Genomic DNA, 16,995 nt, shown 5'->3' with positions numbered 1-16,995 from the left:
CGTACTGTGCAAGCTATGCTCTTACGCGGTTGGCATGTCGCGTCTCAGAAAAATGGCGAACGGAAGTGGAAGTTTGATAATAGTTTGAAATGCGTTCACCGGTCTTCACTCCATCGGCCCAAAGGGCGTATCGATTGAATGCACTGCTGCTGAAGTAAGCGTTTGGCGTCCGGGTTTAAAGTAGTCCTTATTCCGCTCTTCAGTCACTCTGGAAACATCTCCCATTTCGTTATCGAATGCATTCCCTTCAAGTTTCCGAATTCGTGCCGGATGGTTCGCGCGGTAAGTCGGGAAGAAAGTGAGTGCTTTGGCTTAGCTACAGCTGTTTGGTTGGTAGGAAACAAATATCTGGCCGCCTAACGCTTGGAACCCGGGTTGTGACCTGGTCTCGAGCGTGTTCTCGGACCCCCGAAAGCTGTGACCTACCGACGGCGGCAACGAACTCCACCAGACTCTCTGCCATCAGCCGTGTGGTTCCGCCGCTAGCGGCTCTAAGCTTCCGTTTCGGCGCCTTTCAAGCGTAACCGGGCGAAATCTTCAAAGATAATATCGTCATCCTGACAGTTGTCGTCCCTAAAAGCGTAAGAAACGGCACCGGTCAACCCGAGTGTCACATTTTAGCTCAATTTTCGGTGGAAGAGAAGCGAACTTGAAGCTCATTAACTCTTGCGGAACTCTCGCTTACCCGTCCAGCTGAATAAGGTTCGGGCCATCCTCCTTGGCTGCGTTCGCGTCCCCGTTGTTGCTGTTGCTGCCAGCTTCGTGTCCGGCAGGGTATCCGTGCTTCCGGTCGGCGCTGTTCACCGTTCGCCCGGGCGAACGGTCTCCTATCACCGGCTCATCGTCGTCCGGCTTCGGGTGCATCAGAATGAACGGCAACTCGGCTACCAAATCACTGAGAGAAGAAAGCAGACGGAACCGATTCAAAAACGGGGTACATAAAATTACGACAAAACGCGGCATAATTACCCGCCCAACGGTGTGATGCACAGTTTGACCTTCACTTTATACTGCACGATGATGCCCAGATTTTCCCGCTGCGATGGATCTGCAATTCTGTTTGATTGCATTATTCACGCCACAGAATGAATAAAAAAGGGAAGACGGAAACAATCAATAAAACGGGGCATATCATTCAAAATGTCCTTCCACCGTGCACAGCATTAAATTAAAGGTGAGTGCGATTCACTACAGTTCAAGCGCGTTGTTAGGGAATTAATCAAATTTAACCAAAACCATAGCCGGGGCGCAGGAGAAAAGAATAAAAAGGCGGGTGCCAGGGTTCCGGTGTTTTAATTATGTTTTAATGGCCACTAAAAGCCTGATAGCACCCGGTTGCCCGGAGTGTGGTGCTTGATTGTATTATGGAATGTATAATCGAATTTGAATATCGCGATCGAAACTATTCGAAACCGGCGGTGACCGCAGAAGGGAAAATAAGTGACAGCAACCGCTTTTTAAATATCTTTTTAGATTATTTACCATTGTGAGTAATGAAAAAAAGTATCATAAACGAAATTAAAGGGCATTTTTTGCTTCGAAATAAAACATTCAACAAGCGCCATGTTGCCGTGTCGTTCGATCAACAAAAAACGAATGGACAAGCATAGGACAAGCGTAGATTGTGCAAAAATTGCCTGTCAAACGAGCGCGCGGCGCGTTTGATGGCGCACTGGCGAAGGAAATTAGATATTATTTGTGGCGTCAGGGCGCCGTGATTGGTTTTCAGTGGGGGCCCGACCACGTTCGCGTCTCTACCTATATTTTCCGTCGACCAGCGTGCGAGACCTGTGGAAAGATGGGAAGTTATGGTTAGAAGGAAGCCAAAAGCTGCCACACGACGGACAGAGATACAGGCGGCTACAGGCGAAGGCATAGGGAACCAAGGGGAACAAGCACACCAGACACACGTACGGACAGGAATTAAAGTTAAATTAAAGACGGATGGAATGTTAGTACCTACACCTTGAAAGCACACACAGCTATATACACTACAAGCAGCGGAATATGAAACGCTTCTAGGATGATGATTAAAACGTGGAATAAAACTAAAACGGAGCCAAAGATTCAACGGTCGTCGGGTCAGTTTCTTCTACCGGCCGCAGCAAGCTTGCCAAAAAAGCTGTCACCCTCGGTTCCAGTGCGACTCCCAGATACGGACGACAGAGAGCGTCCGGGGATGTCGAAAATTCATAAAACGATGCACAGAGAGAAGAAATAAAATGTCACTCCTGCGCGGCGTGATCATAACTCCCCCGCGGGGGGGACCCACAGAAGGAGAATTCCGGCAAATTCGCGCCACAATATGGAAATTGTGAAGCGCCATTGGTTGGGCATGAAACGGGACTAGAAATTGCCCGGAAAATTACGATCCCCAGCGCGACGGAACAATAGAAACGTTAATTCGGCGAATTTGGGGCGACAAATATGGCCTTTTAGAAGCACATCGCGCATAAGGGTGATTACTCGCTACTAAATTAACCTATGCCGATGTTGCACGCAAAACGGATGTAGTAAACATGGCTCATGGCAACAAAAACAAAGCGATGGCCAGCAATGGCCAGGGGCGATGCAGCGAAATGGAACCGCAAAACTCCATGCTCCATGACGAAGAAATGGTAACGCGGAACGACACACTTTTGCACAAGGACATCGCCGGGTGAACGCTGGACAAGGGGACAAACTTTACATGGGGACCGAGTCGGGTCACACGATAGTGCAGTCGTGGGGATGAAAGCAAACACATAAACACACACACACGGGAACAGGGACACGGGAATCGTAGTACTACACACTATCAACAACTTACAGTGTGCTCGAGGCCAGATTGGTGTCCTCATGCTTCAGCTGCCCGTCAAGTGCCAGGCCCCACTTGTCTTTGTTATTGGCCAGCAGTGGCGTCAGCGTAAACACTTTCGATAGAGTAAAACCGGGAGCAACCTGGCATCCGTCTCTGGAGCGCGGCCATTTTGCAGAGCACAGACACAGACGGTAAGCCACGGGGGGCGAGGTTAGGTAGGTTAGCCACGCGTCGACGATCGCGGATCGGAGTTTAGGGTTGATGCAAGAGCAAATATGGAAGGTGGCCGCGCAAACGATATGTTTTGTTTTGTAACCGGAACCGGAAAGTAGTTTGAATTTAATTTAACCACGACGACGAGGAGAAGAGAGAGAGAAAATTTACATATTAGTGTTGTTGGGTGTCTGTCTGTGATGTTGAGTGTTGAGTGTTCCGTGCCCGAGACCGTTGCGCCATCTGGCGGACACCGCCACCCGTATGCCACTAGCCGCTCAGTTGCCAAAAATCCCCCCCTGACCGGCGCGTGTTCACATAAGACCATGGTGGAGCCGCCTGGTGCTTTACGTTGCGTTATGATTCACTAACAAGCTAAACAGGGAAACAGGGGCCAGCCTACCGAAAGAAGCACACAAAGTCACTCCCGATATTGGTGCGCCCCCCGTTGTCCATCGCTGTCAATATTGCGGGCGCCGAAAAACGGGACGGAACCTCACCCGGCGTCGTCGGGACCAAAGTAATACCCAATAATGCCGACCGCGCCAAACAAAAGCTAATGACTTGTGGCACGCACGTGCCCAGCCGACACCCAGAGTGGTCAGTTCGCAGCGGCGGAATAGCGAAACTCGCAAGCCTCGCAGTCCTTGAATTTCATACTCACAAAATGTGATTAGTTCACAATTAGAATCATCTAACGGGGTCGATGTCTGGTGGCATTATACGAAAAATGGTTATTCAACTCCCAAGCGAATTTCATCAAAAGATACTTCAACCGAAAATTTGCCGGGACGCCAACGGCTATCGCATGTTGGAGGGCAATAATACGCTTCCAAAAACGGTACCCAGCAACTGGACCGTACCGTGTCTTCTCGCTGGTTCCCTCCCTTTAATAAATTTACTTTAACACCACGTTAATCACAGCCCAATATCGGCGATGCCGGGGGGCGCGCCTCTAAACCGTGTTGACTTCCGAGCTGCTGGAGGGCTGCTGCTGCTTTCGGCCACCGATCCAATTCACCGATCGATATAAGTTTTCGTACACACAGCTCCGTAACGGTCCGTAACTCTCCCTTTAAGGTACGATGTTATAAATCAATAATTGCCCAAAATGGAGGGCTCACAGGGGGGCTCACATGCAACGGCCACACACACACACACACACACACACACGGCACCGCAACCACCATATCAACATCAAACAGGGTTTAGTAGCAACCACCAGCACCAGCACTACGAAGCCGTCCTAATGAAGCTCAAGTTTACCGACGAAGCCTACGGGACGCGTGTGGACGGACTCTACTCAACAGCTCTCTCTCTTTATGGTGTGTCCACAATTCTCACAATTCATTACCCGAAATCCATTACATCAAACAGCCAGCCAGACGTCCCCGTCCGGTTCTAGGTGTTAAAGTAGTCTCCGGCAGACACGCATAATATGCTCACGTAATGGGACCGTTGTAAGACATTAATGGGACTGAAGAAAACTTTAAAAGATTGTCTCGGATCAGGGCCGGCCATCAGACGGGGCAGGTTGGGAGCGAGAAGATGGTTTCTGCGAACTTTGAAAGCACACCGACATTCTTGGACACCGACCATTGGAAAATGAGGCAGATAAACTTTAATATACATTCCTACTTCAAAGATTAGGCGGAGGATAAGGATCTAAGTCAAAGCGCCCAGCACAAGCCGGGGTACCGGTGGCAACGCATTCACGCACCTCGGCAAACCGTCATTAAATTAGAAGAGGCAATACACGGAACCTGTCGGCGGAACGGTTAGCTTAGGTCGGTCGGAGAGGAATTTTTACTGTCCCAGGGGTGGTCAAAAAGGGAAAGGGTGTGCCACGCGCGGACGCCGTAATGGGCCCACATACACTATCCACCAAGCCATTTAGTCACTTCCATTAGCAAAGGGTAAGTTCACAATTTCTACGCCCGTACACCGCACCGCCGCGCACCTTCACACCGCGGGAGGGTGGCCGCGTTTTGCTTACATCGTGCTCGACGCTAGGTTCGTGTCCTCGTGCTTCAGCTGACCGTCCAGGGCGAGCCCACGTTTGTGTTTGTTGTGTTTGAGCAGCGGTTTAATGGTGAACACTTTCGACAGCGTAAACCCCGGACCGACGGAATACTCTCTGCGGTGGGGATCGGATAGGGAAAGTTCCTGGGTTAGGCTGGTGGGCTGGTTGGCTGGATGAAGAAAATAAAACAAACAACACGGTCGGGCCGTCGGTGGACTAGTCGACAGGGGATAGGCCGTCGTCGGCGAGACACCGCGACGATGACAGTGAAAAGTATACATTTTGAAGTCACCAGTCACTCGTTTCGTTTCGACTCTGGACCAACACAAGCAATCCGTTTTTCGGTTCCGGGTTCCGCGGGGTGTGACCTTCAACGGAACGGGACGATTTTCGATAAGACCGACCGGGATGGGCGGAAAAAATGGGGCCCTTTCTTCGCTGCGGTGCTACAGAGAGAACGGAAGTTGATTTTTATTGCTCTTGGTCGAAGAAACGCAAACCCAACCGGACCCGACCGAGTCGGTCGGGCCCGGATTGTTATACCCTTTTTTGCAGCATTCTACTTTCGGCGTGGGCCACCTGAGTATTGATTTTTCTTGGTGGCTCTCTCTCTCGCTGTGGGGCAGTCTTTTTCAGAACGGAAATGCTTAATTGAAAATGTAATCGGAGTATTGTTGTCGGTTCCGTGTGGAAGGACTTCGTAGGACTGATGGACAGCTTTTCAGTACCCAAAAATTTCCATTTATTCCCAACCTGCTTGTGGGTTCCGGTGTGGTTAACTCCGGGTTCCCACTAGCGAAAACAAGCGACCGCTTCAAGTTCTTCAAAACCGTCTAATTCCGGACACGTGCTGTGGCTCCCCTACAGATTATCAGCTACAATCTGAGGAAAATGATTCCGCTGCTTGCACCTCGGTTTGTCCTTCAGTTCTGAGAAGGATTGCACGGATTACTAGACACGAAAAACCCAGGTGTGCCAGGTGATTGATTGATCAAGTCACCGAATGATGAACTACGGACAGACGTCTTCCAGGCGAAGTCCCTATCGGGTTCTTCGGATGCCCTCCTAAAAGACAGCCAGGTTTCTAATAACTTTCCGGACTGCAAAACACACACAAAGAACGATGAGTTATGGTGTCAAAAAGTGGCCCGCGAGCTGGCCGCAAATCATCAGCTTTATAGTGTTACAGCACTAGGAAGGACCTCCTAGTACCGGATGCCATGGCAGAAAAGTAGAAAAAAAACCTATTTCCGCAATTGCCCGTTGCACGCTTCGGGTACATCGCACAAAAAAGGGTGCGCCACAGGCCGGGCTCCAAGTGGGACACAGATTAGAATCAACTAGCGGACGACCTCTCTTACCGGAGTCGCGAAGGGCGTGGAAATCTTGGCTTAGATAAATCCGTGAGCCGAGCGTCAAATGTGAACACCGAGACCGAGCGGCGTTACTGCGCGTCGTGCCCGCGTTCGCGACAATATTTGGCACGCTGCTCTACTTACGTTGTTTACCCGTCTCGGTGCTCGTCCTCGTCTCGGGGCCGACGACGAGGAGGCAGGCAAAAACAAAAACGGAACGACACGTTCCGTTGCGAGCTAGTGAATGCTTCAATTAAACCAGAGTGCTCTTCGAAGTAGTGCGGTGTTTTAAACAACGGCATAACGGTTATTTGAGAGCTCCAGCGAGCGACGCCTCCAGCGCGCCCCAGAAACCAGCATCGCAAGACGCCATCATTCCGCGCCGAGCTGGTGAAGCGAACCAGACAACCAGATGTTTTTCTTCCACGCGCACAATACACAACACAACCGCTGGGAGCGATCGGGGAGCGAAAAATGTTTCCACCGGCCGTGTGCTCTAATATTCCAGGGCCACCGCGAGCCGGGCCCTGTGTGAACATTGTTCACTCTATCGCACCATTCTCTTCTCTTACGCACACACGGCGCGTGTCCCGTTTGAAGATTCTCCGAGACGCCGGTGACGGGGGCATACGACGGGGTGTCCTCGGGTCGGTGGTTCACTGCCTGCGATGGAGAAAGAATGGACGCGCGCTACTTACTCGGATTCGACCTCCGCCACCGTGCACTTGTACTGTGCCGTCGAGAAGAGACAGATATCGGCAAACTGTCGGACTGACACCTTAATTTTCTTAACCGTTTTACTTGAATTATTCGCTATATGTACATTCACCGACAAGCTCTCGCCATGGTGGTAAAGCTGAAAGGGGGAAGCGGGAAAACGTTGACCGTTAGAACTGTGGGGCACTGCGGAAAAGGATTCCCTGTCTCTTACCTCCTTATCCAGACTCGCTTCAAGGTGAATTTTATTTGGCTTCAGTATGTACTCTTTGCTGACCTCGATCGACGGTTGCTCGCCAAGCTTCGAGGGTGCGTACATGATTTTCCTTATCGCTAACCGGACCGAGTTCCGTTTGTGCGGTTTGTCCTCCTGCGACTCGCCGACGAAGGCCTTCAGTTCGTAGTCGACACCGCACGGTTTGCCGGTGTCGCCCGGGGCCGGCTGCAGCGACACGGACGCTGGACAGTGCGGCGGAACCTCGAAGTAGAAAGGATACGCGTTCGAGCCAAGCTTCCGTATCAGGCGCTCCTGTAGGCGGGTCAGTGGTCGGTCCGTTTCCAGCGGTGGGTAAATCTGTTTGCAGAACGGCGGAATGTTATTAACGAAGAAAGAGAAGGGAAATTTAATGATTCGATTTTCCACCAACGACGCCCGTGTTTGTTCACTCCGAGGATACTCTGTGAGGGGCCATAATCCTGTTAAAAAGTGTTTTAATGACAAATGAAAACGTTTTCATTGAAGCGTTTGTGTGAATAGTTTCAGTTCGTTCGAAAGAGTGATGTAAAAAGGGACACAAAAGCGTACGTCATTCGACTCGAAAAGGAGGTTCGCCGGATGGACGATGATGATGACACTGTCCTCCAAGCGAAAATAGTACAATTCATAAAGAGAAAAGGAAACTGACACCTAATTATTCGATATTGCAACCCTGCAGGGGACTACTCCCTTCCGTGCAGGAAAGTATGAAGGCAACAGCAACGACCCTGTCACCGGATACCCTCACGCTCATGAATGTTGCGGGCGCGTAATTTTGCCCTTGCCGCCTAACGAAGACATTAAGGTCCCGTTACTTTCGCAGAATAATTATTGCACGACACGGTCCGGAGGTCCGCCGTTTAATGGTGTTGCTGCTCCGGGTTGATGTCATTAAAAATTAAAACACATCCCTCCGAGGTTTGCTTAATAAAGAGCGGACCGATAACCGAACGGGGACAGCACCATTGTGTCTAGGGAACACAGGAACCTTTTAACGTGCAGTTTCGGTGAACGAACGAAAAGTTTCGTGCATTTTCGGCCAAATATGCACCAATTAAAAGCAAAGCGAGATAAATTAAATTGGAAACTTTGCGTCCTGTGTTTGAGTGCGTTAGCTGCGTATGCAATTTCTGAATGATTTATGAATCGGTTTCGCGGCCAGAAAGGAGGTCATAAATAAGGAACATTTTATTATCCACAAAATGAGGGGCTTCGTTTAGCATTTGGTGTATTACGCGCCTATTAACCGCTTAGCCGGAAGCAATTACTATCCCGTCGCGTGTTCCGCCATCTACACAAAATGGCAAGGATGACTATTTAAGGTTCACGACGACGACGTTAGGAACTTTGTATTGATAGAATCATTTCTTAACCTCCACGGGGGTCACGGGAGCACTCTCTCTGCGACGGTGACGGCGTTTTGTTTTCGCGAAAAAGCATCTATTTGTCTCGCTTGGAACCGCTCCCCCTGAAGGGGATTATTATTTTATTAATTTATCGTGGCAATAAATTTCCCGGCCCGCGGCGCGCTCTCTTTTGTGGCCGCCTCCCGCCGTTCGCGAGTGTATTATTTAAGGAACGTGAACTCTACCTGTGTTTGTGCTTGTCTGTTTTCGGGGGGGGGGGGGCCATTGTGCCGCCGGCGGACGCAACAAATGGACACAAAACGGTCACATTGTCTGTCCCACGAACGATGTGTGGCCTGTTTAATGCGACGATGATAAAATGCATTCCCTCTTCGCTGTCATAAAAGCGCGAAACGAATGAAACGGTTTCTGGTTCGGTTCCGTCGGCAACGTGTTGTCCCGCTGATAACGGTATTTCCGCGAAGACACAGGACGTGACACAGGACAAGCTCATAAGCGGAGTACAGAGTTCATCGATGCACGGAACAAGTCGTCGGCAACTCGGTGTCCTTGAGCATTTCGCCATAAAAACCAATCGCAAATCGACAGGGTCTTGGGTGCATATAAAAAAGCGGAGATCGTCTTGCGATCGTAAAATGTATATGCTCAAGGCAGCGGTGGGGAATTTAAAACGTCATCCTTCTAGCGCCATGTGGCCATCAGGGCACCACTTCCAACTTCCTGATCTTGGGGGTAGTGGGAGCTCCTCGTACGCAGCATCCATTACCGGTTGGCTGTTCCGGGCCGGCCGGTCGGCCGGAGAGCTTTCGCTTTCGCCTCTTCTCACGAACAAGACGACCGCGGGAGACGGGGCCACGGGAAGAAGCTGTTTTACAACACACAGTTTGTGTCACACCCTAATGCGTTCGTTCCATCTGAAGGCAGACGACATAAATTTTGATTATTTCTATTGCGAGGCGTAGCGCCCGGCCTGGCCACACTTTCCCCTGGTTGGATGTAATAATGTTGATTACAGTTTCGTGTAGCATAGTTCCGCGTCACCATGGCATCACTTTAATGGAGCTCTGAAACACGCGTTTAGTGACAGCGCCACCACCGAGTAAAAGTCGTATCCTGGCGACAAGCTCCGTTTCGGAGCAGAATATTATTCGGTAGGTTTGCAAGAGGCGAATATCAAAGCTCCAAATTCTTTTCTCGTTGATGCCCAAAGCACGTAAATCAAACGCATATTTTCGAACCGCTTTTACGGGAACACAAAACCGTCCGTCCGCATTATTCCGCGTGTAAACCGACGACGGTGGAGACGCCTGGTACCGCACACCGCACCGAGTGCGTGTGGCAGACAGGCGCGGCCCGAGGACGAAGATTTATTTCACGGGATTGGCCCATTGGAACGACCGGGATGCTGATACTATTTCTCCGAGGAATTAAAAGCAACAGTTTCTCCGGCTCCGGTTTGATGAAGGGCCACCGGGACCCACAACGGCTTCGAGAGCATCCTTCTGGCACCGAATCCCGGCGAAACCGAAAAACAATAGGGTTCGATTGGGTTACGGCCCCACGCGTCTCTCATGTGTAAAATGGCCGAGGGTTCGCCGGGAGGGAAAAAGGAAAACCGACGAAATTCTGGCCCGGCCCATTAGGCACCCCGTAACGCCCGGGTGGATGGATGAGGGATGTGTGAAAAGCTTGTCCCTGAAACGCATTTCAACCCTATCGACGGACGGACACGGAGTGGGATTTAGCCGTTCCGCAACGGAAACGGGGTTTTCAATAATTTCGTTGTCGCACACACACACAAACTCGCTGGAATGGAATTCACACCCACCTGTTCCGAGGCCAGATAGAGGTCCTTCCTGAAGGTTAATCCCAGCACATCCAAATCCTCTCGCCCGTACCTGAACGCAGCCAGTACGTGACCGAAAACTTTCCTATCCTTCACATAGTCCGGATCTATCAGCACGACACCATCTGCGGAGGGACGGCGGAGGGCCGGGTGATGGTGTGGTGGGTGGTGGCCATGGTGGCGCCGTGGTGGGTGTGTTTGTTGTTTATGATACGAGGTGATGAAGTCGTTGAACCGCCAGCCAGCCAGCGTGGAACATGGAAGAAAAGAAGAAGCACACAAGGGGGTCGTCCTCGTGGTAAGTAACTTGTTGATTGTGATAGGCCCTCTTCTCTCTCTCGGGTCACGGGCTTTCCCTTTCATCGGCCAGCGTGGGCCGACGGCACTTACCTATCGGATCGACGTGTGTGATGTGATCGACAAAGTCACGTTTTCCCAAGTACACGGTGATTTTGCCGTTAGAAGAACTTTTCTTGAATACCCTGCGAACGAAAGTCAAGCAGACAGAAGGGTGAACACAGCGTTTAAAAGAGTTTTTAAAAGATATAAAGCATCAATCGGAAGACTCCCCACATTTTATTAACAGCCGATCATGACTCTGGTCTCTCCCTAATGCGAGCTCACAACTCACAACTCCGTGTGGCCAATTTCGGTCCCTGCGCTCTGCTTTGAAGTAGTAAAATTATGTCTTTCGGCGAAATAAAAAGGGAGCCGCCGCCGCGAATGTTAATGTAAATTGTGTTCGGTGGCCGAACTCGAACTCGTCGGTGGTGTCGAAGGTTAGAGTCGGTCTGCCGGTCCATCGAATTGCACTGCACGCGGCTCAGACGGCACACAGACGTCATAAAAGGGTCAATTAAGTTGAGTTATGCCGTCGGCCGATTTATGGCACCGATGAAAACAACACCTTTTCGGAGCGCTGTTTGATTCACGGTGTTACAAGCGGAACACAGGGGACCAGAAGTGTGACCAGAAACGCGAGCAAACTTCACCCTATTCCTACGCTATCGATTGGGTAATAAAACAATTTTTAACTTCAGTTACATTAAAATGTAGGTAACCATTTTAGGCTTCCTTTCATACTTAACAGTTTGGTGCCTCATGGCTCAAGGGCATTTTTATAGTAAGCTAAATGGTCTTGGCTTAATAAAGTTAGATTTCCGTAACCGTTTTATAGACCGTATAGGTCCCCCATCATTGCCCGTTTGCGGTTAAAAGGGCTCCACCTACCGAGGCTCTCGAACGGCATCGAACGGTATCGAACGGAGCAACCTCGGCCACACGAACCCAATAAACACCACATAGAACATTATGCTTTGGTCGGTCGTAAAAATTAATATTTTTATAAGAAGCAATCCGTTGCTATCACCTGGAACCGTTGCGTTGGCCACCGTTTAGTGCTTTCACCTGCTGCTGATCCGAAGATCTGTACGTGATGCCGCCACACAACAGCACTCACTCTCTAGTGACCCTTTCTCATTTCATCACATTTATTGCCCATAACAACCGGGTCCGGGTTTAGGGGCCCGGGTCCGACCGACCGACCGACAAATGCCGGCCGAAGGTCGCAAAGGATAAAAATGGTATTATCTGTGCACATTTGTCATTGCCGCGCGGTATCGTTGCAGGTTCGGCGAGCGATTAGCACCCCTTTTTGGGGCACCCGGGGCTGGTCTGGTCCACTTTGTGCCTCCGGAACGATATTGCCATTTCCCACGAAGCCAATGAGGTCAATGAGGCAAAAATAAAACGTAGACATTCATTTGCACGCATCAGAAAACATCGGCTATCGGCTAAGGGGCATGAGAACCAAACACGATTGCGAATCAATCGATTACTGATGCCCGATATTCAGTTTGTGCTATTTGCAACCAATGACGTCATAAAATGTAATTAATACACAAAACTCGCTCATTTACACGCATAATAACAAACAGACTGTCTACGTTAATACTGTAACGACACGTGCCGACTGCATCATCAAACCTAGAATTGTAATTAATTTTAATCTCATGCCCAAACACAATATGGCGACCGTTACGAGAGCTCGGACCAGAACATTCACCGAAGCAAATGGAAGCTACAATCGAAAGCAATTACAATTAGGTTATGGGCGCAGGCCGTCAGTCTTCATCACAGACACGGTACCAGACCAGACGCGCTTCTCCCAGAGCCGTCTTCTCTCCACGACCATGAAGATGCACTAGTTCTGCGGCGCTGTCCCTGCGGACTGCTGCTGCTGCTGCTGCTGCTACTGTCCATCAGATTGTGTTGCTGGTTTTCGTATCATTTCCGGTTCGCTGAGGCTCATCCGACGCCCGATCGCACAGAAACCGTAACAGCGGTTGGTGCGACAGATATCAAACTCAAGAGGTCCGAAGGTGCAATGCCTCGAATTCGATTCCGTACTGCACCGGATCACCTGGGTCGGTCGGTCGATGGTCAGAATCAAACAATTTGCAACAGTTTTCCGCGCAAACCAGGGTCAGATGAGCTAGGAACCGTCAAATACCTGTTCTAGGGAATCATCATGTGGACTGCAGCCGCGCAGCAATGCCTTTCGAACTAGAGTCCTTCGTCGGACTTAACAGATAAGGGAAGCGACTGTGTCTGTGTTGTGACAGAAAATCCTACAAAAATCAGTCATTTTGCAAGCAGAAGCACGGCGCAGTTCTGCGTTCGGTCGCCAGAACTTCTAGTGAATGCCGCGTCGATCCAGGAGGACAACGTCTTCTGGCGGTGACGCATACACCCGTCCCAGCAGCATTATTTTGCATTTCAATCAGTGGCCGCCAACCGGCGGCCACAGATTGCTGCCCGGCCAAAGCCGAAGCCAGTGAGACAATTAAAAGCATTCCCAGGCCCACGTCCATTTGCACACGACAATTTAATTATGAGTGACATATGGAAACGGCAAATCGTTCGTTCAACAAAACAAGCCCGACCGGCTTCTTCGCTACACAAATTGGCCGACAGCATTTGCGACAATTTTGATTTGCAGCCCAGCACCAGTTGGCAGAGCGATGAAGGCGATGGTTTTCATTAGCGAAAGTGTTGTCCGAGTAACTTACCGGGTTGCCTGTTTTTTGGAACTACCCTCGTCGACGTCAGGATCCGGCGATGGGGCCGGAGACCTCGGGGACGAGCCTTGCAGATGGGTATTCATTTTACAAATCACACTTTGCGCCCGCGAGCCACACACACACACACGGCTGTTGTTCAAGAGTCGGAACCGATCCGCCGGATTCTCCGGATTTCGCACCTAAGTCTTCACTTTACTCGTTTTCGAAACCACACACGCTACACTTTTCAATTTCATGCGTCTCGTCGCGGAGCGTTCACCTAAGCTTCAATAGAAAACCCGATTTCACTTGAAAAAAAGGGCAGGATGTTAGTAGCTGATGAAGCCGCGTGATGCGTGATGACAAAACACATTCCTCGCCTAAATTAAAGTACCACGATAACAGGAACCCCCCGGGGGACCGCGACCACCGCCACCGCCGCCAGTCGATTGATTGGTAATCTAATTAAAAGTTTTCACCATTTTAGATAATAAACCGGGGCGTGCCCCGGAAAGGGTGCTGTCGCAGAATCGTGCAGGGACACGAAGCAGCCAGCACGCGAGGCCGCTCTTTCTGCTTTCGCAGACGGAACGCTGCGCAGCACGAGATAACACGCACGGTTCGCGCTTCCCGAAATCAATTTGGGAATGAATGAATTTTTAATCTTATAGAAACAAAAAGGGCAAATAAGAAAAAGAGCCTTCGGAGCTCTTGGAAGCAATTCAATCGCAACTAGTCACGGCGCAAGTCAAATGATTGTATCATCAGCAGGCAACATGGAGGCCCCGGAACGCCTTCCCGGGTTCGTCCCGGGGGCAACCAATTTTCTCTGAACGCTCAATCACGCACCCCGGCGCGGCATTCACGGGTTGTTGAAAAGCCTCCTGGCCAATGGACCGCAGGTGGGCGCACCTTTTTGTTCGCTCACAATTTTCAACATCCATTTCCCGGGCATGGTGGCCCCCGGTGGCAGCGTTATTGAATTAATGTTCACTCCCGATTGGTGGCCGGTCGGAGGGATTTGGTTGGATCGTTAATGAATTTGAGGTGTAATTTGGTGTCCGTCCGACCTCCGGCCCCCGGTTGGTGGCCACTTTGGAGCCACCGGGAAAAGCCATTTAACCTGCCGAGCACTGATTAAAAGGGGTTGTTTGTTTGTTGCGCTGCGCGGCCGTCCGTCATGTTCCGCGTGTTTTTTCGAACTCCGAATTTCGGTCCTGTGATTAATGAGCACGGGCCGCGTGGCTTCACGGGCTCATAACGGGTGGTCCTGGGTCTCCGGAGGGCTCGGTTACTAAGTACGCGACTAGGCCAGGCAGGCGGGCAGCATCTAAAACGAGAAACAGAGAAACAAAAACATATTTAGAACTCTTTTTTTGTCAACATAACACAAACAATTTAAAACGGATCGCATTTTTCGCTTCTGGAACACCTTTTTTAAAGGTCGAGTGTCACGAGACGTTAGAAGGATGAAAACCCAGAAGGGGTACTAAGACGCGCGGTGGCTAAAAAATGAACCCTGCTTACGGAACTGACATCCCTGCCTACCCGTGAAAGTGCTTAAGAAGGACGTATTGGAAAACTGTCCGGGCACTACGCACTTCTCTTGAACCCCGTTGTGCCCGTCGCGGAAGGAGCGACCTCTCATGAATAATTTAGCAAATTTTGCACGACATTAATTTATTCAAACTCACCGCGCGCGCGCGTGCACGGACCTGGCGATCCCTTTTAAACTGCGTAGACGGGTCACACAATCCTCTTCGGGTTTCTGGGTTCCCCCTTTTCCCTCCCCCGTGCCGCGCCAGGATACATATTTGCCAAACAACAACGGGGGACGGACGTTCATAATGCACCGCGCGCTCGACGCGGATGATGATAAATTCGTTCACTGCTGCCTGCCTGGACAAAGTAGGACACCACGGTGTGCAGCGGTGGCGCGCGGACCAGTATCCCTCTTCCCGGTGGGTATAAGTTTCCGCTTTGGCGCCAGTCGGGCGCTTGAAAATCCCACCAGCAATCGCGTGCTGCCACGTGTCCCGCGGCCGGGGTCACGCACGCACACACAGAGAGAGAGAGACATCGAGAAGGGCTGGTGGCGACAGTGAGCCACCGCACTACTGAAGGGCGTAATAAAAAACGCAGACCTCAGACAAACCACGAACCAAAAACAAATTTCCGCCACTCGACGCAGGAAGAAGAACCGGCAATCAGTAACGCAACAGGAAATCAGTAGTCTGCAATTTTGCACCCGACAAAGTGTGTTCTTCTGCGAAGGACCAAGTCCTTCCACGCTCGACCACGCTGGATGGTAATGATGATGGTGCGGTCGAGCGGCGACCCAAGGTGGAGAGCGCCTTGTCGTCGTCGGCGAAAGCATTGCATTTCCCACCTAATCCTGCGTTCTGTCGACGGAACAACGCCGGTGGAGCACGACGATTGTTCTCGATTGTGCTGCTCTCGCTCCGACGCGTTTTCTTCGAATGGATTTTCCTTAACTCGCATTTATTTATACGATCCCTCCCCTGGGCGATCACCGACCGTCGTCGTGTAAGCGGCACATAACCCAGATAACCCGCGGGGCAACGGAAGAGAAGAGGAATCAACGTGATCCTTCTTTTCGCCTCTGACAACGCACGGCACAAGGAGCTCATCAGCAGCGCAACCACGTCGGACAACGACGACGACGGCACTGGAAGAAAAGCTATCTTTATGCGGGCAATGATCTAACGTCCGGCAACTTTGTCCATTCGCCCTTACCGGCACCGGGTCCCTCGTCGGCGTCGGCACCCGTACCCCGAGTTGGTGTCCTGCGGAGATGTGCACCCGAGATGAGGTTACATTTTACAACCAAGCGACCAAGCGCGCTAAATCGACCAAGACGCCGTTGCAGTTTCGCCGGCAGAAAAAGTGGGCCAAAGCGGTGCACACGATTTAATTTGATGTCCGCCGCCGCCGCCGTCGGAGAAATGGATATTTATGATCTGTCACCAGGGCATCCAGAGCCAGAAGCCATCGACGACCACCACCACCGAGAGAGCTGGAGGCGGAATTTGGCAAACAATTTAATAAAGATAAAATAAAGTTAGATATTGGAACCGACCTGACAGTTAATAGGATTGGACGACGGGCGGAATGCACGGATCCGGAGTAAGCTTCCGCGTCGTATGCCCTTTATCTGGCACCCTGAAGGTTGGGTAATTGTGCCATTTGTGAAATTTACTTAACATCCCTATTGAGTGGGCCAGAACAGAACTTAATCAGTGTGATTCCGTGCACGACGTATAAAATCCTGGAGGAGACAGCCACGACATACACGCACCACGAAGGTTAGTGTCGCCCAGTGTCTGGAGATTTGA

At 50.8% G+C, this 16,995-nt stretch overlaps 1 protein-coding gene across 1 annotated transcript; it reads right to left on the bottom strand.

Moving 5' to 3' along the window:
* Positions 1-450: 450 nt before the first annotated feature.
* LOC128277803 (beta-arrestin-1) lies at positions 451-13,743 on the bottom strand. The gene is made up of 10 exons (XM_053016330.1): positions 13,649-13,743; positions 10,968-11,059; positions 10,560-10,702; positions 7,323-7,682; positions 7,090-7,247; positions 2,810-2,953; positions 1,759-1,788; positions 970-1,056; positions 686-895; positions 451-573 (listed from the first exon to the last, which is right to left on the bottom strand). The coding sequence occupies exons 1-10, from the start codon at positions 13,741-13,743 to the stop codon at positions 492-494; spliced, it is 1,401 nt and encodes a 466-aa protein (XP_052872290.1). The 3' UTR covers positions 451-491.
* Between the last annotated feature and the right edge of the window lie 3,252 nt (positions 13,744-16,995).

Source organism: Anopheles cruzii, chromosome 2 (genome assembly GCF_943734635.1).
Source record: "Anopheles cruzii chromosome 2, idAnoCruzAS_RS32_06, whole genome shotgun sequence".
NCBI lineage: Eukaryota > Metazoa > Arthropoda > Insecta > Diptera > Culicidae > Anopheles > Anopheles cruzii.
The sequence above is the reverse complement of the archived record's forward strand: the minus strand, read 5'-3'. Positions and strand labels throughout refer to the sequence as shown.